Source organism: Triturus cristatus, chromosome 4_1 (genome assembly GCF_964204655.1).
Source record: "Triturus cristatus chromosome 4_1, aTriCri1.1, whole genome shotgun sequence".
In the NCBI taxonomy this organism is placed as follows: Eukaryota; Metazoa; Chordata; class Amphibia; order Caudata; family Salamandridae; genus Triturus; species Triturus cristatus.
In genome coordinates, this window is record NC_140585.1 from 857,685,673 (window position 1) to 857,710,013 (window position 24,341).

A 24,341-nucleotide genomic window follows, 5' to 3' on the forward strand; every position below is an offset into this window, starting at 1 on the left:
TATCGTCCAAGAAGGCAAGTTGCATTAGTTGACTTTAGAGCCATACTTGCAGAAGAAAACACCTTCTTCGCAGCTTGCTCCATCTTCTTCGAGTCTCTATCACCCAAAATGGTAGGAAAAGCACTAGAAGACTGCTTCGAGCAAGAAGCTTGGACAACTAAACTCTCTGGTGTCGGATGCGATGACAAAAAAGCCAGATCACCAGGGGCAGGCCTGTACCTTCTCGAGATAGAACGAGATACAGCCGGAGCAGACAAAGGCTTCTGCCACACCTCCAGAATTGGATCTGTTAAGACTTCCGTAAAGGAAGTAAGGGCTCAGAAGTTGACGAAGAAGTATTTAAAACTTCAGTTAGTAAGTTGGACTTTATCTCCGCTGAGGGAAGTTTAAGGCCCAATAAATCAGCCGCCTTTCTTATAACTACATGGTAAGATGCAACGTCTTGTACAACACATCCACTTGCAGATGGTAAGTCATACTCAGGGGAAGTATCTAGGCCACTAGCTTCCTGAAGGCCTTCAAACTCATTCACAGAGTCCACAATTTCCCCTTCCTCCTGATCTTGTAAATACTCCTCCTCCTCAAGCAATCTCTGAGCCTCTCTCCTGGAGCGTTGCTTAGGCAACGGCGTCAGTGGAGCCACACGCGGCGCCGGAGAAGACACCAATGGCGTCGATGGAGGAGCCTCGACTTCAAACCTCGACCGAATTGGAGGTGGAGTCGACTCAGCAGCTGAAGGAGTCCGGGGAGCCGGAGTGGACGAACGCGGCGCCGGGAAATGCCAAGCCGGAGTCGCGCCAGATGGAGTCGAGGCTCTGGTAAATAAACCAAACATCGCATTGAGAAAATGCGTAGAGTCAGCCCCAGGAGCAGGAAAAGGAGAATATGGATCCATACCTACCTGTAAGGGAGTCACCTGAGGTTGCACTGGAGCCCGCGGAGCCGGGGACGGCGCCCGCTCAGGTGAAGCCACACGGCCTGGAGAGGACCCACCCGGTGACATCGCTGGAGCCGGTGAACCTTCATGTAGCGAAGAAGCCTCTGAAACCGGTGACGCCGCAGCCGGAGATGGTACTGGTATCGCTTGAGGAGAAGAAGTTGGAGAGATAAAGTCCATTCTCTGAGGTCGCTCAGCTAGAGTAGGCGACCTCGATCTCGACCTCGAGACCCTGGCCTTCGAAGAAAGATGAGGAGAGGTATTTCTTCTCTTGGATTTCTTGTGTTTCTTCGACCTCGAAGTGTGAGAAGACGAAGACTTTGCCCTCTTCCTACCTCTCTTCTCGGCTTTCGCCATAAACAACTTTGCTTCACGTTCTTTGATCGCCTTCGGATTCATTTTCCTGCAGCTCCTGCATTCCTCGACGTCGTGGTCCGAGGATAAACACCACATGCAGTCATCATGCGGGTCCGCGATCGACATGTGCCCGCCACACTCTCTGCAGGGTTTGAATCTGGTCTTACTGAAAGTAGCCATTCTGAAACAAACTAAGAGATAGAAAGTTTTCCATGATGAAAATGGAGAGCCCTGAAAAAACCGTTAAGCGTTGACGGCGCGGAAAAAAGGGAACTGACGTCAGCACGCCGACGAGGTCCTTTTGTGGCTCCGATGACGTCATACGGTGCCGTGAGCGGAGCAGGTCCATTGTGACGTCCTCATGGACGTGGGAGACCTAGGAAAGAATTTTCCCGCGGAATGCTGGCGCAGGGTGCATTCAAAAGGTGAGGAATTCACAGGCAGAAGTATCCATCAGAACATTACATACTTAAACAAAAACGTACAGGAGGTAGAGTTTATTTGAATCTTTTAAATATAAGAGGTATTACTTATCTTTGAAAGGAAAACCGTGAACTAAGGTCTGATGGAACTTCAAAATTTCTAGAACCCCTAGTCCAATTTCAGTCTCCTATACAGGGAAAAGATAAAGCAAGCATATATTGCAGTGAATACTGCAAAGTAACACTGCATGATCTGGGGTGCATGGAGACCAGAAATTATTGTCACATTTATTGACCCTTTTACACAACATTCATTGTAGTTTAAAAATGTATTAGGAAATATTCTTGTTTACTGATGTTTTTACTTTGAACTGCTGTGATTTAAATACACACGGGGGGACATGTGTGGCCTAACGATGCACAAAGTCACAAACTACACAAGAAACTCATTACTATTAGAGAAGATACCATTTATTTTCAATAAGTTCTGAATATTTTGTATTTAGGAATAAAGGTTATTCCTCAACTTGGATCCTATTTAATCCAGCTTCGTTTTCAAGAAAATGTATAAACCAGCATATATAAATATATAGTAATTTGCATTTTGGTACTGATCATATATTTTGTAATTCCTAGGTACAAACAATAAAATATAAACACAAAAATAGGTTATTTACTCCCAGGCTAGTTCTAAGCAAAACATATCTTAACATCATTCAAATGAAAACCTGAAACATCAGCCTTACAAGAGCTGCAATATTCTCTACTTTGGTCTTCAGCAGGAGCAGCAACGTTAGAATGTCTGGAAACGTCTTTTGGCACAACAGCAGTAAATCCTATAATACAGCTTTTTTTCTACATTTTTTTATAGATTTTGACTGGTATGCAACTTGAAGAATAATTTGAAAGAGATTAGATCTAGAAACAAACTTGTTAAAACTATTTTTTTTAAACGCAATTTAGGCCATCACAATATTTACAAATGGCAATAAATAGAAACATTAAAAATACTGTGCTTGTCAAATAAAACATTGTTTTCTTTTTTTTAAAAGAAGTCAGATCAGAGAACATGACTTTCAATAAGTATACTATTTCTTGTTAAAACATCGTTTCCCTGTAGAGGACAGGAAGGTTCTCTAGTCTTCTACTGAATTAGTGATTAATGCACTGGAAATGTATGCCTTGCTTAAATCGTTCTGAAGATCTGGCTTGGTGTCTGTCATGTTGATTGGTTTATCCGTTGATGTCTGTAGCCACTATTGCACTTGAATGCAGAGTTAGTACTACGGGTTTGGTGCCCTTGACAAAGAGGCATTTTGCCATCACACTCCACAGCAGTGGAAAAAATATAAAGGTTTTAGGGGCAATGTCAAGAACAGTCACTGGTGGTACCTCATGTTGAAGTCTAGAATTACTTTCCTGACGCTGCATGCTCCCACTTTATCCTCAGTCTTTTCTCATGCAGGAGATCTTTTAATAGAATTTCCAAATATGCTTGAGAGCTTCCCTAATTCTTCAATTGAATTATATAGACATGAAAATGTAGAGAAACAGGCAGAAATTAAATAACTGCAGTACGCTACATTATGATAAGATAATGTAAATAAACTCTCGACAGTATATAGTCAAAACCAGCTTGTTAACCAACTCTTTCCTGCCGGTGTTGTTCATGGTAGCTACTGCAGCACTCACTCAGTGTCCAAGTTATCATAATGTCTCAGGCACTGACCAATACCATATGAATTGTGTTAAAGATAATAGGTTGAAAGAGGTTTTAGAGGGCAGTACAAAATTGCATCCAGATTACAGTGAATCACCCCAAACAAATGTAAAAGTGGATGGCACCAAACAAATCACTAATGAAAGAAACACATTGGCGCTTCTTGACGTGCAAAGGAACAATGGTTGCTGCTTTTAAGTGCAGATCTACCATGTCTGCCTAGGTGCACTACCACATTTCAGTGGATTACTCAGATTCTGTTTACCGCAACAAAATAGCAGCTTATGTGCATCTTTTTGATGGTGTTCAAGATTTTAGTAACCTACTTTACCTTCACATATTCACCACTTTGCCTCTTACTGGTAGAAAACAGGGCGCCAACTGTAGTATATATGCATGGATAGATTCTTCCCATTGTAAATTTCTATTGTCATTGGGAACAATGGTAGCAGTGCTAAATAGGCTGCAATACCAAGACTTTTGTAACATCTTATTAGTGATGTGTCACTTTATTTCACTTTAAAGTATTATAAAAGATTGCTCACAATAGCATTTAGGTAAAGAAGTATTTTTCCATGCAATAATGCCTCAGTTTTTACATTTGTGCATTATAATTCTTCATTTACTATCATTCCATTGATGCAGAATTTCACTGGCAATAAGATACCATAATTTGGGAAGTTAAAAAAATCGGTTGCACAATTTTATCCAAGCATACTGGATCTCCTTCTTCTCCGCCATACTGCAAAGTATCTGATGTACATCGTTAAACCTAATAAAAAAAATATTATAGAAAAGCTAAATATAGTGCATATTTCTGTATTCTACATGCATATACTAGGAAACAATAAGCATATAAGTGCCAGGTGGCACAAGCAAGACGATGGATGTTTTTGGTAGTTTTATCTGTGAGAATAGTATGGAAATGCTAATCTAACAAGCAGGGATGAGTACATCCATAGTATGGATTATTATAGAATTAAAGAGGGGAAGTATGGCAAGATATGAAAGATTAAAATGACAAATTTTATTACAACAGCAGAACACATCATGGGATCATTCACTAACAAAATGCAGTGACCACATTACAAAGTGATTAAGCTATAGCCTGGACCCTGTAAACATTTTCAAAAATTGCAAACCTTCATTTGAATTTGCAGTCTTTTTTGCAAAACTATAAAACCCTCAAGGACTGGTACCCCAAGTACTTCATACTATGTTATGCTGTTTACGAATGAGACATTTTTTGTTGAAAGCCATATCTTTTTGAAGTCACATATTAACTTTCCCACTGCTGGAGAAATTTGTAAAAAGCCCAGCATGCTAAAACAAACACACACACACTAAAAAACACACAAAGGTTAACGTGATGTTATAGTTGGGTGTACTAAAGATAAAAACAAAGTGAAAGTGACATTATAGTTGGGTGTTCAAAAGGTAAAAACAAAGTTTAGAAAACTAAAACCCATGAAATTGATTATATATACTTACAGAGCTAACTATAAATTGCGCACCCCTATTAACTGTTTATGAACTCAAATATTAAATCACTTATGAAATGTTAAATTACTCATTGATGACCTCACTGATGACATCTCAAATGCCACCTGACCAACATTGAGTTTAAAAAAAAAAATTTATTACCTACCGCACAGGCGTCACCCTCATTGTGTAATTCAGTTGACGGATCCCCATGAAACCTTCCAGAAAGAACCTTTTTTATGGAAAGTTTCATGAAAATTTGTCAAATGGCATCAAAGTTGTTAGAAAGGCAAAAAGATGTCCTACTATGGAAACTTCGACCTAACTATAACTACACTGTGGTGACCACCGCTGTGTAATAAATAAAAAATAAGCAAAATGTTACTTACCCTATAACCATCATATTGTGGTGTGTAACACTGTAGATTCACGTTTAGCATACTCCTGTCACCTAGTCTTCTGCTTGGACATTTGCAAGTTGTTTTTCTTCAAAGAAGTCTCTCAAAACACAAGAAGTGGTGTGACTCCTTCTCTTGACGTGCATGTCACTAACATGTTTTATTGTTTTTGCACACCGGATGGGAGTTATGTATGACACCCAGAAAACAGAACTGGGCAGCTATTGAGAAAGAGTACTTAGCTATAATATGTGTCTTGTGTAATTTATGCCCTTACTTGTTTGCCAGGAGGTTGGTAGGGCAACTGGATCATAAGCCAATGAAGTGGTTGATGGCTATGAAGGGAGAGAATCCCAAGTTGCTGAGATGCTCTATTTCTCTGCACAGGTTAGATTTTGTAGTGGAGCACAGAACTGGATTGAGCCACGGGAATGCTGCTGGACAGATACTGGGAGGGGCACCTTTTGTGTTGGAAAAGTCCCTTGCATGGTGATGGATTTGCACCCCTGCCTGAGTGCCCCAGTTGCACCAATATCTGGATGGGTGAACACTGATCATTTGTGTGTACATTGACCTAGACCTGTCTCATGGATTGTGGCCTTATTAAGACTGAGAGGGGCACCCAACATGCTACTTTTGCTGTGGTAAAGGGCCTTACCAGGTGTTAAATAGTAAGAGCATGGTGGTGGCAGCATACTATGTGTTCTTAATAATGACCAGTAGTTTGCACAGGCCTTTTTACCTATGTTACTGGAGCGGGCATAATGGCCCACTCATGTAAAGTTGTGCTGCCGTCTGCTTAACTCACCCTTGGCCAACATCATGTCAGCATGTAGATATGAGCAGCCAAAGTGTGTTTGCATGAGTGTCTTGTGATATGTGTGCCTCGGAATGGTACAATACATGGAAGCCTTTGGGTTCAATATCGGATACCAGGGCCTTGGGAAGGCATGGGGTAGTGGAGGAGATCCCTGGACAGATTTGTGGATTGCCACATTCCTGAGAGCTGGGTAGGACACAGACTGGAGGAAAGGAGAGCCAGGCACCCCTGTGCACTTCAAACGGGATATTTGATTCTGAAATGGTCAGGGGGCATGGGCACATCATAGGAAGGCGATGGGGCTGATAAGGGAATCCTAAAGAGTAGGGTGGGGGCCCTTAAAGCCTTTTGTTAGGCATATATCAGTGAGGCTTACATTTAGGTGTGATCCATTAGTAACTCCCATGGCCTGTATTGTGGGGCTATCAAGGTTGAATTCGCTGCTGCTGTGACAGACTACTCCCTGGGCACACATAGGACAGATAAGTAGGCACTGCAAAAAAACCTCCTGCAATACAAACTTCAAAGCATGAGAATCTAACTCACGTGCGTCTGGAAATGGATTATGAAAAGAGGGACTTGAGTCTCCCAAATTTCCAGCTATCAAGCAGTCTGCTGTGTCTGTTCCTGAATGCGGAAAAGATCAGCCTCCCAGCGGGTATGGTGACATTACCAGGGAAATCAAGACCATCTTCCCTAGTGCCTGGAGAATCAGCATCTGCCTGCCTGCCTGCCTGCTGAGACTAGAGTACCATGTGTGGAGAAGGAGAGTGCCTGGAGGGATTGAGATCCAGTGATGGATCCTGGCGAAGGGTTCCCTGAAGCAAGGTGTGAGATAATTGCTGCATCAATAGGCTTGTCCACCCATGTGCTGACCCAAGTCAAGAGGGGCTGCCATGACGATATAATGGCTACAACACCAATCTGGTATTTTGACCGTTTGCTTGCCAAAGTTAGTGACCCCATATGCCAGAGGGGTCTGCCATGAAGATATAACTGCTAGTGCAACGTTCGGGTCGACTGCCCTTGTGTTGGCCAAAATTGGTGACCTGGTGTACCAAGAGAGAAGACTATTGCCGTGTACAGCATGTGATGACAAGGAACAGCAAATGCTGATCAGTGCATTCAGAGTCCTGACTGAAGCATCGGAAGCATGGTCACCCCAGATCTGCCAGTGGGGTCAGAGGAACTTACTGCATCATCCAAGGAGCGCTGCAGATCACCAGACGCCTTTGGCCGCAACAAAAAGAGTACCGTTCATCACCAGCTTCCACTCCAGTGTACTGTGACACCAGAGAGCTGAACACTCCCTGGGTCTTCTGTATAGCAACCCCAGTGGGAGCAGGTAAGTCAGATCGCTGGGCCAGAGAGACCAGGAGGAAATTGCTCTACCATATAGTGCTACAGCGTTGGACCACTTTGACTTCTAGAAAGCCATAGTGGGACTTTTAAGACTCTGATTTATCACTGGGTCTCACCTGAATGTTACCACTCATACATAAAGATTAACTACTGCCTGTAGCCAGGGAAGTGGGACCCAGGATACTGCCCGGACAGCGCTAGTGTTGGCAATTCTGAGGGCTGTGGATATTGTTTGTGTATGTCGTATTTCACTATGTGTTTGTATATAAATACTACTTTTGTTTTCAGAAAAGCAAATATCTCAATGGGCACCAACATCGCCCACTCCCCTGAGAAGCCTCGGACTGCTCAACCTGCCTGAACACTGATAGCCAAGTGCTGAAGGCGTAGGTGGACCACTTGCTCAGGACCCATAGAAGCTCGGATCCCGGCGCAGCAGGAGTAAAAGCCTCAGCCACCACAGTTGGGCTCAGTTTCTCCTGCTTGCCTCAATACCCTATGGAAAGGGGTTCTAACAATTAGATTTAACCTTCATGCTTGGCAGTTTAAAGACTTGTGCTTTAGCTGCCCTTCACATAATGACAGCAAAAGAAGCTCTTTTTTCTATAGCAGGACTTGGGGGGATACAAGGCGAAGTGTAAGCCCACTGGCATCCGGTAACTCCACGTACCAATTGTTACCGTCATACTGAGGAATATAATTGCCGCCTTCCTCCTAGTTATCAGAATCCATGCTAAATAGGTTATGTAAAGTCTGAGCCCTACCGTAAGGTACACAAAAGTATCTATGTCAGAAGGATCAGCTAGAGGTTGCATGCAATTTGGTACAGGGCACGACTTCTGAGGTTGTGGTGGATTCAGTTCAAAGTCAGATAAGACTGTGGGCTGTACATACTCCTCCGGCAAAGATGATGTCTGCATCGGCGTTGATGGTAACAGGACTAGAAAAGTTGGTGGCGCCCCGCCGAAGCAGTCACCGAAGTTAGTGTTGGACCTGATATGGATCCAAGAGGCCCAGACGACGTGGAAGGCTCTCCTGCTGGCGGTAGGTGGACTGGAGGCCCCTACGAATGCTTGGGGCCCGAAGGCATACCAGCAGAAGTGTTGAGTATCGGCAGCATAGCCTCCCTATATATCCACAGGCACAGACCTGCTGCAATGTCGCCAAAGGACCTTGAGGGTCAGGGTGCACCAGACCAGGGACAGAATCGGCTCTAATGGAGTTCAAGAGTGACAGAAAGGTGCAGTTTCCCTCGTACATTTAAAATGTTTCTTCTACCACTTACCCAACGACTTCGACAAGAACCTGCCGTGTGAATGGCCTTCCTTTTGACTTCGACCGGTCACGGCATGGAGGCTTCTTGTGTTTAGATATGTAGAGTTTGGCTTTGCATTCCTGAATTGCTTTTGCGTTCATCTAACCTCAGTCGCCACAGGCCCTGGAGTCGTGGTCCGACCTCGGTCACCACAATTAGACTTTATGCGGCTACGTCACAGACCTTTGCTTGTGACATTCATGCATGGTTGGAAACCTGTTATTTTAGGGGTGATATTTCCCTGGCACACTGAATAATTGGTGAGGAAAACTCTTGTCAAAAGACCAGGGAGAAGCTCCAGATCCACGTCTGCAGGCACGGAATGGCAGGAACTGATGTCAGCATGTATGGGTGGCGCTTATATGCAGCTCTGTGGATTAGCCACAGTTTGCAGATTTCACAACAAATATTGTTTCAAGCTCAAATGAATGAACATAATACTGCCAGTAAATGCCCCCCCATAATTTTCGCTTTTTGCTGCATAATTTAGATAAAGGTGTTGCATAATCCTAGTAGCCCTGACAATGGTAAAAACTCTGCAGTGGGGTTTAAGAGCTATTGTTGTGATGAAACTCTTGTTTCATAAGAAACATAGATAGATAAACAGATAGAGAGATAGATAGTTAAAAAGATATACAAGTCATTATGTTTACGTGTTTTTATTGCACAAAATACAGTGGTATAAAAACTTCATATAGATCCGTGAAATAGCGAAAATATTTCAAAGGTTCCTGTGAAATATGGGTTTCTTCATCATAATGACAGTCCCCAAATCACTTTGCTATTTTCAAAGCAACAAAAGACCGAGTTAAGGGGCTAAGTTATCTAAACTGTGTGGGGTAAAAAAAGACATTATGCAGCGTTATGCAGCATATTCTCTGACGTTATTGTTTTGATCCAGTTGAGCTAGAAACACATTTTTTTGCTGAAATCTGCAGGTCAAGTGGTATACTATGTGACAAGTACTGCAAATCTATATGGCAATTCTGTAGGCACAGACCAGCCTAATTCCTCTGTTTTATCAACAATCTAGTCATGAGAGTTAATGAAAGTCAAAAGATTCTAATTTCAGTCACTGTCGCTGCATTCCGAAAAGACCTTCAACAAAATGCATTTCTTAACATTGCAATGGGTATTTTTGTACATCGTGGGTGAGCAATGCCAGGGCTTCCAATCTGCGTTTCTTGAAGGATCGAAAACTAATAAGTGAGGAAGATATGAAGGGTGTCATCTGACGTTTCTTCATTGAGAACTATTTGAGAGGCACATACTCCTCGATTTGATACCCTGTTAAGTCCTGTCGTAAACAATGCATGTCTACGACAGCTTTCCATTCTCCTCATTCGTAGCCTTCATGGAACCAATGTTCGTAAAACGTGCTCTATGAGAATGGAATAACTTGGTTTTGAATGCAATTATAGCAAAAAGCATATCATATTTTAGGTGAGTTAGAAACTGCAGATGTGCGTGTTTTCAGTCTATGGTCGTTGTGTGTGGGGATGAGGTGTGCCACGTGCCTTTTTATTGGCAATAAAAAAAATTGATGTGGGTGAACGTGTGAAATATGTATGCCATCGCAGTTTGGCCCCAGAAATATACAAATCTGTTTTTACCCTGCTGCAATAGGAACAGTTTAGCTCGAACTGCCAAGCCAGGTCCTGAGTTGTAACACAAGAAACCCACGACCGGTTGTACCCTGATTGTGTCATATATGTATACATTTGAGGACAAAATAATCTTCTTTTGAGGTTAAGCCATAGCAGTGCCTTAGTATTAATCTATAAATCTGTATTGTTCGGATGATAACTTAAAATTGCATTGATATAATGGTTATTTACCTATTCATAGGTATGATTTATGTATGTGGATTGTGGGAAACAATTCTAGACTAAGGTTGGCAGCCAGGAATACTATTCTGTAGATTGAAGGAGTGGGTGCTGAGGTCTTTAGCATACAATGATGCATTCCTTAGATGTGGCACTTATTACTGCAGCTTCCTGATCCTGGCCCTTGACTATGGCCACTTGGTGTTTCCTAGTGCCCGCGATACGTTTTTAACTTAGAAAACTCTACTTGACCCCCGGCAAGCCAGGAGAACAAGGCTGAGGCTGGAGCTGGGCTTTAGGAGCTGGCCCCTGACCGAGGTGCCGGACGCATCTTACAACCCAGGGAAGGCACAGACCTATTTTCAACATGCACTCTCAACCCAGGCTTGCAGGAAAATTCTCTGTATGAGGCTTATCACTTTGCCAAATTCAGATTTCAATCCTGCCTAGGCCTATCAAGAGGAGGCAATTTCATGCAGGCTCTGCGATTAACGCAACGATACCACCTGCTCCTTCCTTTGTTTTGGTCAAAAGGTGCCAAGCGCTGCAGGGAGGCCCCAGATCTGTGCTTCACTGAAAACACGCCAAGCACCCTAGCTAGACTGGGGAAATTTACGAGCCCTATTCGTCTCTCACTCATCGAAGTGATGACAACAGCTCTTGGCCACACAACACAGGCCCAGCACTTAGCAGTCAGCTCCTAGCACTGACAACCTCAAGGGATATGTGCAACGCTCTATGCGGTCTTGCGGCTTGTGCTCTGGAGACCGCCAACCCTGAATCACATCTTCTGGTGATCTTCACCTAGTGAGGGAAGGAAACCCGTACCAGCCAAGACCAAAACATGCTGATGTATCTAGTTGTCAGTGGCCTGAGCACCTACAAGTTTGCACTCGGCACATCGCTCTCCTTTACGCTCACAACCTTGGACACTGCCTCTTAAAGTCTTAAGGTGTTAAAGCTATTTGAACTGTCTTTTTGGCATGGTTTAACCTTTTATATTTATGAAACAACACAGTTTCATCCTTTTAAAATTATTTGCAATACTACCCTGGTTGTAGGAGCCACTGTTTTTCATGTGTAACTGCAATGTACAGTTTTAAACATGGAATGATTTTAATGAATCGAACATGAACAAAATACATACAAATACTGCAGCTTCAAGTATTTGTTATTTAATTGAAATTCAAATTAATAAAGCAATACAAAATCCTTGGAAAGAGTTGTGAAAAGTATAAAAAAAAATATATACCAAGTTTAGAAGCTGAATTTTTCCCACAGTTATCATATAACCTGCAACAGCAAAAGACGTTGGCTTGACATTTCCACATCTTCGATGGTGTACGTCATGGATTTTACTAGCGAGGATTCTGCTGTTAGGTAGGTATATGGACCAAGACGTTGCTCAATACAGGAAGGGCACAGATAGGCGTCATTCTGGATGCCAATCTGAAAAACACCAACACATACGAAGATAAGACGCTTGAGTAAGCTGTGTAAAGAGTCACGCAACATAAACCAGTTTTAGTAAGTTTTCCATGGAATGCTTTTCACTGCTCTTAATGATGTCTTCTGCTGTTAATTCTCCGATCTCGAGATTTGTTGGGTATCTGGGCTGAGAGGTCAGAGGACACGAGTGCCTTATGCCCAGGTTAAAAGCAGCTTACATTTTAATGCAAGTCGCAAGCATGGCCCCACCTGTGCAAAGACAGTCCTCTTCACCTCACCTGGTCATCAGCACCACACTCAGTCCACTTTCTCTCTGCTTAGGTGAGAACCGATCTGGGCAGCAAAGCTGGTCTGTAAATTGTTTGGAAGAAGGAATATCCAGGACTACTAATACATTAGTTGACATGGTGGTACATCCACTCCAGGTTAGTTCCACATTGGTCGAAACAAAATTCATAGCAATCAAATAGGTTATTAGAAGATAACAAGTAGCAGGATAACTTTATAGAAAATTCCAACAAAAGAAGATCAGGGAAAGCTTAACCAATGTACACACAAATCTAGAGCCAATCAAGGGGAAAATGTTAGAAAAAATACATTAGTGTCGTCTTCGCGGATGCTCTTAAGAAACACATTGGGATGGACGGTCAATTAGGTCGCTTTGGACTTTATTGCACAAGCATGCACTGCAGAATAGAGGCAGCAACCTTAACAAGCTATCTGGTCTTAAAGGACTGGCTGCAGGTAGATAGGATAACATTTCTTCAAGCCTGTTGTATGCTATAAACAGAATTACTGTGCCATCATCGAGTATAAAACATAAAGAACTCTGTTATTAACTAAAAAGGGTTTGGAAAAAAGGAGGCAATCTTCAAAACAATGTTGTCTTGATGACAAATACTATAAAGCTATCCATCTATCAAGGAGAGCTCTGGGCCAAAGAAGCAGGGGAGTACCAGTGTTGCATTCTCAACCGCCTCCCTCCTTCCAACCACTACTCTTTTAGTGGCCAACGCTCCCCCCTATTTGCAGGTTTCTTTGGTGTGCTGAATGAGCATTTGATAGTACAATGCCCAGATAAGCAAGAGTATGTGAGGAGGCTGTGAACAGGAGAACAGTGCTGTCTTAGTCTGCAACTTCTCTCTATCCATCATTTTGTTTAAAAAAGCTGGATTGCCTTAGAAAGGAGAACTACTTCCCCTCGCAATTCGAATCATGGTTTCCACATCTCTTAGGCTTATCAAATGTCTCAGATTCGAAACACTTGGCTTTTGTTGGTTGGCTATTGGCTTCTGGTCATCATTAGAAGAGATTTCAGGGGTCCTCAGTTCCATCTGAAAAAGACTAAGATGACCTCAAGCTTACCACAGTCACAATCATTGCAGCTATCAGTGGGTAGTCCAAAGCCCATTATGTTCTAACTGTAGGGCTAGCGGAATGTGCTGCAGCCCCTTCACCCTCAATTGGGGGTTTTCAAAGCTTGCACTCCCCAACTCCTGACACCAAATGTTAGATGAACAATGTTTAAGGTCTGTATTTTTTTCAAACTATTGTATTAAAGAAAATATGGTGATCAACAGACCCAGAATTTTAAGAAGCACTACTACAGTTGAGCTTTGGCTCCTCTTAAATGGTGATTCCGTTAACTAAAGCATTTGATTGGGCACACTTTGTATGTTTCCAGTGAAAAACAGTGCTTGTATTAGACATTTTGCCTTGATGGAAAGCTTATACTCAAAGCAGTAGACTTGAATTAAATATGACGATATGCTGGTGATGCCATTTGTCAGCTCTTTCACCTCTTGTTCTGAACAAATTAGTTCCGCTAGTTTGGAAATTCCCTTTTTAGGTCTCGCCTAGGCAGCGCGCATGCGCTGCTATAGGGGATGACCTTTAGAAATTGGTCAGCTCTTTTCAAGCCCTCATGCTTGTCCACTCGAATTGAAAACAGATGGCCCACGCACCGCTGCTCGCTCCCGCAAGGTGGATGCCAGCACAAATTCCTTTTGCTCGCTCTTGAATGTCTGCTTTTATTTTTCCAATGTTACATCTCTACGAGACTCCTGCGTTCACTGTTTAGGACCTGAAGTCATGTACATCCTTCCTCCCACTTACACTCATGCAAGTTTGTATTTCTAATGTGCTCCTGTTGTGATTGTTTGGTAACGTCTCTGGTAAAGCGCTTTGTAAAATCACAAAAATAAATAAAATCGAAATGCCGCAGCTGTTGCGGGTTGACACGTGCTTACATCCTCCCTGTATGCAGCGTATGGCACATTTAAAACATGTAGCACTGTTCTTGGGGCACCTGATGCATGTGAGTAATGACGTTCGTGTGGCTGTGAACAAGGCGAATGCCATTGCTGGTTTTATTTGCTTTGTGTTGTAGGGTTTCTCACTTAACTAGTAATTGATTTATCTGTGCAGTTGACTGGTTTGCTGTCCTGGTGCTCAGTCTCTCCTTCTGCGCTCTGCTGTTCTAGCCTGATGCGGCCTGAAGTGAAATGCGGCACTGGCTTCTGCCTTAGTTTTTTTCAGATGGCGCCTGAGACCAATAGCAGGAGCAGAGACTTGCCTGCAAGTGATCTAATCTCAATGAGGTGTCAATCTAGCTACCTGGGGTGAAAAGCTAGCTCTTTTGTGCCCACCTCTGTCTTGGAAACACAAGAGGAGGAAAACACTTAATCAGAGGTACACAAGGGGGACTGTGCTGCAGACGCTCCCAGATCTGCATTTGTTTTTCTTTTTGGGAATGACACTGCTCCCAATGCCGCAAGCTTTCGCACGTTCCTCACATCTGCAAGCATCCCTTGGCTTCCCCTTCACCACTGCAAGCTACCCGACACTGCCCCACGAGCTACTACACATTCCAATTTCGGCTTAATATAATTGAACCACTCAGGATAATGTGCTGAATGGCTAAACACTTATAAGGTCCCAAAGGCGAGACCTAGTGGCTATGCCAATGCTTGTTTGTTTTATAGTCAGTGGTTTGCATTCTAGCTCCATGAAATAAACATATCTAATGATGTTGAGTACCGATTTGTCGAAGGTGATTTCTCTCCACCCCTGGGGGAAGCCTCCTACCCGGCCTCCTTCCTTGTGTGTCAGTGGCCTTTTATTTGCAATTCATTTTGTTGATGGTCTGACCCTTAGTGTCATGCCCTTTTGCTGCCTGTGCTTCGAAAGGGCCGTTTTGGCTTCATGGAGTATTGTACTGCGTGGCTGTGCTCTGTGCGCTGGTCTATGGTGTGAATGTGGCTTGAGGAATATTTGCCTGAACCCTCCACCCTCACCACCAATCTCTCCTGATAAGGGTGGCCCCTCTTTAAAGGACTTTAAACCACACACACCCTACCCCCATGGCATTAGCTGTCTCCTTTTCTATTTGGTGCTGGTATTCCCCCCGTAAAGAGCATACTGATAATGGATGACTGTACCGCTTGTTTGAACCCTGATACTGTTAACCGGGCATGTCTCCTAAGGATGGTACTCGTGCACAGCCCGCTGCATCTAGCGCAGATTTTGTGAGGAGTACCTCTATTTTGCCTACCCTGGGTGTGACAGCAGTAGAGGAGGCTTTAAAGGCTTTCTTCCCCGGGTCTAGCATGATTACGTTTGTTCCTCTTCTCGGTGAACTCTGTATGTATCTGCTGCCCTCTTAGTGACAGCATTGCATACAGCAATGTGTTCTGGAGGTGTAACCTTAAGGGTACAAATCCAGGCCTTCTTCTGGTGAGTGTGTGTCTACATCTTGTCATCCCCTTCTGTTGGCACTGAGTCCTTGAAGATGCCCTGTCCATACTTTTCCTCATCATAGAAATACTGCTCTTCTACTTGAGGTTCAGGTATTGTAGGAGGTTCAACTTCTGTCTGTTCGTCCTCCAATCTCTTACTCTTCTCGGTCCTTGCTGAAGCCCTTGAGGGAATTGTTAAATTCCTCTTTTTTTGTAGCAATGACTTCATCTCTGCTTTGGGCGACATTTCTTATTCTCGACTTCTGACACAAATTGTTCAGCATCGCTGGAGACTTTCTTTTCAGGGTTTCCTTTCACTCCAATGGGACCGATCCCCTTTCGGAGTCGAGCCAGAGTCTGAGGATTGTACACAGTAGTGTATTTATGTTTTGACCTCGGACTAACAAGGGTTGTGGCATCACACACACCTTTAGTGCTCTAGGCTTTCAATGGCTTTTTCGGCATCTCATTTCTTTCAAAGCCGACCACGCTCTCTTCGATGTCTGCCCGACCCCCTTAGCCACTTAGGCTTCTTTGAAGTTTTCCTCATTTTTCGACAGTTCCAGGTCCCTGAAAGATAGAACAGGACGATTCTGGACCCAATCACCAGATTCGAAATAATGCACAGTATGTGAATCCAAAAAAGATTCAAGCTGCAAAACTGTTTTTAGGAAAAGTTATAACAAAGGAAGGCCTGACTTATTTATTATGAAAAGCATATGTTAAAGGTAATAGGCCTGTAAGGGTGGATTGTTAGTACATTGTGGTAAAGCCTGTACACAGATGTTTTGTTAAATGCAATCTCACAGATTTCAACATAAATCAAGGGTTTTGGTATTGGTTAACACCTTTGAAAAAGGCTGTGGATTGACAATGTGCACTGTGATAATCCTGGTTAGGTCCTTTTAGGCGGGCTTGTATAGCGTTTTTCTTCCTGTAATTTTGTACGGCAGTATTTTTAGAATTCTTACCTTGTGGGAAAACGTACGGTCAATATCGTAACCCTGAATTGGTTCAGTCAATGACAAAGGTGATAGACATGAATGGTTCACAGGGAAAAAGTTAAGTTTGATCCAATAAATCGGATATATTTATTATGGCAAAGGCATTAGGCACGACTTACTTTTGTGAAAGGTCAGTGCTAAAGCGAATAGGCTTTTAAGGACATATTCATAATACAATGCTAAAGTCATTAAACAGCTACATTATTACACAGAATCTAGACTATACTACTAAGCAAGATATTTTTTAGTGTATTCCCGGTGTGACAGACCCGGGGGTAAAACATTTTCATATGACAATTCTCATAAGGCCCTTTTAAGAGAGGTTGTATACTTTTCTTTGCCAACTGTCATTTTCCACATAGTTATACTTTTGTGAGAGAATCACTGAAGGTTGTTTTTGTGTGGGAGTTTAGTCTCAATACAGTGTGACTGAGATTTTGTCATGATGATATACAAATAATAAAGACTATAAGTCTGATGTGTTGATTGCAGGAGGTTTTGTAAGAAGGCTTAGTTATTGTGAAAGCCAATGGCCCTTTACAAGTGGATTGGTATTGCACTGTTGTAATGCCTGTAGGCAGTTATTTTGTTGCACAGACTCTGACAGAATACCATTGCAGGCAAGGTATTTGATATTGATTAGTCTCTCTGACAAGAATAGGCCCCCTTAAGAGGGGCCGTAGATATTGTTGCTCTTTTTGAGTTTTTGGGGTTCTTAAGAAACCACTACTTAATCGGTCTAAACAGGAAAATTACTGGCCTATATCATTGGTACTTTTATTTTAAACAAGCATTTGCAATGTAATAGGTCTGGCATGTATGCTAGTTTTAGCTATTGCCATTGTAAATGACAATGCCTTTTATTTATATATTTTGGTTTTCAAAACATAAATAAAAGGCATTGTCATTTACAATGAAAATAGCTAAAACTCGCGTAAATGTGAAATACATTGCATTCAAAATGCTTGTTTGAATGTATTACTGGTATTTTAATGTCGAGGCCAGTACGAAAATGAAGAAAATCACCAACAGCTGGTATTTTCTACTCTGATCAAAATGTAATTTTAACAATGAATGCAAGGTGAAATCAGTTATAAAATCCATGCATTTCCGAGTGCGGTGCTTCCTTATAGGGAGTATTTGAAGCGTCTGTGATTCACAGGACGACCGTAGCCTCGCTGCACTACATCACCCTTCCCTCACCCTTTGACTCGTCTGACCCCCAGGCAGCTAAGACCTGCACTGGCCTGAAGCCCCTCACCATGTTTGCGGCTCCACGGATTGCAGCGGCGCACGCGCTTTGAAGTAGCAAACCTTTCGTCATTGTCCGAGCCACAGAAGACAAATGATGTCCGCAGAGCCCCGCCAACATCGGCAGGTAGGGACCAATCACAGCCAAGAGGTGGGGAGACTGGCAGACAGTTTCTCCAACACTTCTAATCAACAAGCATTTTCACTAGTAAAAAAATAATAATAAACAGAGAGCGGTGTCCCTAAAGAGGGCGCCACACTCAGCATGTAAATACAACAAAAAAGCAGCCGCCATTGTCCCTTTCAGTGTCAATAACAAAGATTGTGCTCACTCACTAGATAAAGCAGTCTGTGTAACGAGGCAAGTAAAAGGTTCAGTCCTTATGGGCGGTCACAAATGGAGACAAGGCAGTAGCAAGGAGGGACTAACAAGCCTCATAATGAATCAGAAGCCAGCGTTTACGAAGGACAATGACACAAACCAATGAAAAATATGGGTGGAGAGTAGGCGGGGCTTCCACTGCATACTCTATTACAGCATGACTAGCAGAGCGAGTAGTGCATGCGTGCTGCCACTAGGCTCGACCTAAAAATGACGCTGGGAGCGATGCTGCCGGGTCTTTGCTTTGGGTGAAATAACAGAGGGCAGCAGCGGACATTAGCAGAGCCAGAATGGGTTGGAAAAGGAGCCGCAAGGCAGGGACGGCGCCCAGGCGCAAAGGCAGCGACAGAGCAGTGGCAGCCAGGCCAGCTTAGGGGTTTTATTACTTCGCCTGACTTCGGTCTTGCATTTGCGAGAGTTTAAGCTATTAGCATTGTAAATGACAATATTTGTATTTATGTTTTAAAAATCAAAACATAAATAATAGGCATTGTCATTTACAATGCCAATAGCTGAAACTCGAGTAAATGCAAGACCCATTGCATTGCAAATGCTTCTTTTTAGATGTAACATTTGTAAAGCGCTCTGATACCCTCCCATGGTCTAGTTCGAGCTATATAAAGCTTTATAAATATATCAAAATAAATAAATGTGTGGAGTAATCTCTTCCCACTGAGCTGAAATGGGTGAGTGCTGGGCAAAGCGAGTGACATACCCGTGTTTTATATAAAGTGAATACAATGCCACACTCAGGCCCACTCTAAAAAGAAGCAGCAGCTCAGATCCAGGCTCTTACACCAGGAAACAACATCAAAGAAGAGCAGACTTGTTTGTTATAGCCATAAAATGTACATGACTTCACTAAAAACAAACACTGGCAAAACTTTTAGGTCTCAGCAATGCGAGATCTATTGGCATTGTCAATGTCAATGTCTTTCAGCCATGTTGTATAGCAGTATATCTGCTGCTCCGCAAGGTTAAAAGTAAATGAAAAAAGTGCTATTATGTGGCCAGCACTGGCCACGTCATATCGCTTATTTGTTGGGCAGGACAAGGAACACAATACAGGTGGCCAGCTGCCTGAAATTACTAATGCCATATAAAGTCGTTAGGGGGCTTTCCAATCGAAATGGAAAATATGCTGCATCATTGATTGCCCAGAGTCAGAGGTGACCTAAATGTGCGTTTGAGTTTGAAAGTGCTGCAGTTTTGGTGAGCGAAAGGGTGTTGTGGAAAGAGGGAGGGAGGTGACGTGCATCTGAAAGCAGCCCAGTTAATTTCACATATTCTAAATACATAAACAGCCACAACTGCCTCGAATGCCCCCATCCAAGCACTCCGTTTCATATAAAATATTAAAGTCAATAAGAAAATTCTACTATTAAAGTATGAAGGCATATAGCTTCTTATGGTAGCGTTGGAAAAGGGAAGTAATAATTTAAAAAGCACAATGTGTGGTTCACTATTGTGAGAATGTGCCCTCTTTCTTGCATGGTATGCCCCCACCTTTTGCTGAATTGCTGATGTACTTTGACTGAGTGTGCCCTGGGCTCCTGCCAATCAGGTACCCAGGGCCTGAGTTCCTTCCCTAAAATTACATTAAAGCCTAAACCCAATTGGCATCTCTGGCCACATGTCAGCCCCTGGTAAATGGTACCATAGGTACCCAGGGCACTGTGACCAGAGAAGGCCCCTAAGGGCTGCAGCACTTATTGTGCCACCCTTAGAGGCCCTGTACCCTGGCACACACACACTGCCTTTGCAGGCAAAGTGTCTGGGTGCAGAACCAAACAAAGAGACGACATGGCACACATCCCTGTGTGCCATGCCCACAAACCACTGCCCTGGCATACATCAGTCACCCCTCTAGCGGGGTTCCCTATGCCAGTGGTGAGGGTACAGGTGCATGAGCCCTGTACCCCTACAGTGCCCAGGTCCATTCCTGGGCCCTGTAAGTGCTGTGCTGCCATTAAGAGTATATGGTGCTGGGAGGTTGTCATTACGAACTCCACAGCACCATAATGGCTGCACTGAAGACTCAGAAGTTTGGTATCAAACTTCTCAGCCCATTAAACCCACACTGATGCCATTGTGGGATTTAATGTAAAATGCATGACAGAAGGGCATCTTAGAGATGCCCCACAAAACTCGACCAACTCCCAGTGACCTGACTGAGTGGCTGCACAGGCTACCACCACCAGACCTGTTTTTGGACCCTAGGGTCGAGATCTTGCTGCTCTCAGGGGCCTGAAACAATGCACATCCTGGGACGAAGTGCCAAGCCTCCTCCCCCAGGATGGGCAGGGTTCACGAAGGGGAAGCTTCAAAGGCATGCCGCCTTTGTGACTTTCCCCAGACCAATTGCTGCTTTCAGCAACTGGTCCCCAATGGAAAAAAAAGAGAGAAAATACTAGGATTCCGGACCCAACCACAAGATGGCGGAATAATGCACAGCATAGTGAATCCAGAAAGTCTTCAAGCTGCAAACTACACCGACAGGTAAGAAACTATACGTTCCTCCCATAGGATAACATTGGTGATTCTATGTGAAAAAGTTTCTAAGTGTCAACTTTTGAAATACAATATTATTCCTTATAAATCATACCTTTAACCAAAACGCATTTACTCACCTGTTTTCAGGAAATGTCCCAGGGTTGAATCTAGGATCCAGTCCTGTGGTTAGAAAAGTAATCCGAAAAGTAATTAACTGCATTTTACTTAAAAAGCCCATTCAATTGAATGTACTATACCTGCAATGTGTTGCAAACTGCTTTCTTAAACCTGTAATCAAAACCAGTACCAGTTATACTGCAATTCTGAACTGTGTTCAAACAAGTCAATTACTACTGCAAAGTATTTATATGTTTACCTGTACCAGGCTTGCTTGGTTCTAGAAATAAAACAGTATATTTTTTATACAAAACAATTGGCCTAGAGTTCAGTTCTTGAGTGTGGGAGACCATTTGCTGACTGAGTGCGTACATCAAGTGCTTTACACTGTCCTCTGATACTGTCTTACTGCTCAACCAAGCTACCACTTTAGAGAGTAAGGTTCTATCTAACTTTAACCTCTGCCAAACCTCTGGAGACTCTTGGACTCTATACACACTGTACTTCACTTTGGGGCAGTATATATAGAGCCAGTTTCTTACAAAGGTGTTTTAGCAGTTCTCCCACTTCAGCAGGGAAGACACCACCCTCATGATGAACACCATCCACTCCGGCTCCCCAGCCGACCCCTGCCCACACCACATATTCAACAAAGCAGACTCCATCATCGCACCCCATCTCCGGGACATCATTAACAACTCCTTCACATCCGCCACATTCCAGGAGAGCTGGAAGCATGCAGAGATCAGCGCCCTCCTGAAGAAACCCACCGCGGACCCCACAGACCTCAAGAACTTCCGTCCCATCTTGCTCCTCCCCTTCCCAGCTAAAGTCATCGAGAAAACCGTCAACAAACAGCTGACCACCTTCCTCGAGACGAACGGCCCCCTCGACCCATCGCAGTCCGGATTCCGAGCGAACCACAGCACCGAGACCGCCCTCATCGCAGCCACCGACGAAATCAGGACCCTGCTTGACAACGGTGAAACTGACGCCCTCATCCTCCTCGACTTGTCGGCCGCATTCAACACTGTCTGCCATCGCACCCTGACCACCCGCCTCCACCACGCTGGGATCCAAGGGAAGGCCCTGGAATGGATCACCTCCTTCCTCTCCGCCAGAACTCAGAGAGTCCGTCTCCCGCCCTTCCACGCAGCGGCCACCAAGATCATCTGCGGCGTACCCCAAGGATCCTCGCTCAGCCCCACCCTCTTCAATGTCTACATGAGCCCCCTCGCAGCCATCGCACGCAAACACAACCTCAACATCATCTCCTACGCCGATGACACCCAACTGATCCTCTCCCTCACCAACGACCCCGCCAGAGCCAGCTTCCAGGAAGGAATGAAAGACGTCGCGGAATGGATGAAGCTCAGCCGTCTGAAACTGAACTCAGACAAAACGGAAGCCCTGATCCTCGGATCATCCCCCTCCGCCTGGGACGACTCCTGGAGGCCCCCTGCTCTGGGCACCGCCCCCAAGCCCACGGACAACGCACGCAACCTGGGTTTCATCCTTGACTCCTCCCTCACGATGACCAAGCAAGTCAACGCCGTTACATCTTCCTGCTTCAACACCCTCTGCATGCTCCGAAAGATCTTCCGGTGGATCCCCACTGGAACCAGGAAGACAGTCACCCAGGCCCTCGTCACCAGCTGACTGGACTACGGGAACGCCCTCTACGCTGGGACCACCGCCAAACTACAGCAAAGACTCCAGCGCATTCAGAACGCAGCTGCACGACTCATCCTGGACATTCCCCGACACAGCCACATCTCTGCTGACCTGAGAGACCTGCACTGGCTCACCGTCAGCAAGAGGATCACCTTCAGACTCCTCACCCACGCACACAAGGCTCTCCACGACGCGGGCCCCGAATACCTCAATACCCGCCTCACGTTCTACACACCTACCCGCCAGCTCCGCTCCGCCAGCCTCGCCCTCGCCACGTCCCATGGATTCGCAGAACCACCACCGGAGGAAGATCTTTCTCCTACCTGGCGGCCAAGACGTGGAACTCCCTCCCCACCCCCCTTCGACTGACCCAGGACCATCTCTCCTTCAGGAAGCACCTCAAGACCTGGCTTTTCGAGCAGTAGCGGCACCCCCCTCCCAGCGCCTTGAGACCCTTGCGGGTGAGTAGCGCGCTCTACAAATGTCCTGATTGATTGATTGACTTCTTTCCAGTGCTGGTGGATGTACCTACTGAGCAAAGCACTGGAGTTGGCGATACACCATTTATTCACAGCACCTCTTTAAAAAGTTCTCCCCACCATGTTGATCTTTTTGCTCTCCTTTTCAGGAGGTGGCCCTGATGATGCTGGTACATTGGCTCTTTTCCTTGCAGTGGCCACGATGATCAAGTCTGTTGGAATGTTGCCTCATAAGTAGCTGGGTCCTTAAAGAGTATTTGTATTTCTTTTGCACTCTTCGTGTTACAGGTTTGCAGGTCATCAGTTCCTTGAACATGTCCCTTCCCTTGTCTAAAATACTGGGTAGCAGTGGCGGGTATTGGTAATTGCCTTGACAAGGAAGAAGATTTTCAAGCAGGAAACGCGTTTGTGTCATTTCCTCCGCTAGCTGTGTCCCATATTTGTCTACTGCTCTTTTCACCATATGTTATACATGGCAATACCTTCCTAAGGTGAAGGCCTCGACGAATATGCGTTGACTCCTTCTTCCGCAGAGTTGCCGTAGAAGATCCTGCCACTGATCTTCCATGTCCTCAGTATCATGGAACAGTCCCTGAGACTCAGGGTCCTCTTACTCATAGAACATTTTGTGTTATTCTTCCTCCTGGGGCTCAGGGTGTTACTGGTGGCTCAAGGTCAACCGTCCCCATGTCCTTCTGGTACTTTTCCATCAACAATTTCTACATAATTCCCAAAGGGAGGTGCTGAAATCTTTCTTCTTCTAGAGTATCATTCCCATCTTAGTTTCGAGTCACCTCTTTTTCTGCTCGACCTTGAGCACTCACTCTTCGGCGTCAAACCCACGAGACTGACTTTTCTTCATGTTTTAGCTGCTGGCTGCCTCATCCTCTCCTGCTCTCCGTTGTCTGCCCATGCCGATGTTTTTTTAGAGGAGCGCCCGCCTGCGGTGTCCTTGGTGTGGGAGTCGTGGGGGTTCTTTCTTTTTCTACTTACCTATGGTTGAAAAGAGGTTTGACACTGAGGCAATTTTCAAGGGTTTCAGGTCTCAAGGCCTCAGCTCGGTTAACCCGTTTTTTATGCGTTACCTGTCCTCACTTTTCTTTGTGTTTTGTCTGC

At 44.3% G+C, this 24,341-nt stretch overlaps 1 protein-coding gene across 2 annotated transcripts in view; it reads right to left on the reverse strand.

Moving 5' to 3' along the window:
- Positions 1-2,168: 2,168 nt before the first annotated feature.
- FBH1 (F-box DNA helicase 1) overlaps positions 2,169-24,341 on the reverse strand; it is a 719,176-nt gene continuing 697,003 nt past the window's right edge. The window contains exons 21-22 of one of the 2 annotated variants that reach the window (XM_085653565.1): positions 11,892-12,088; positions 2,169-4,208 (exon numbers count right to left, since the gene is read on the reverse strand). In XM_085653565.1, the coding sequence (XP_085509691.1) occupies positions 11,924-12,088 (165 nt within the window). In that variant the 3' untranslated portion in view covers positions 2,169-4,208; positions 11,892-11,923. The remainder of the gene's footprint in view (positions 4,209-11,891; positions 12,089-24,341) is intronic. The other variant, XM_085653566.1, reaches the window with a different exon arrangement.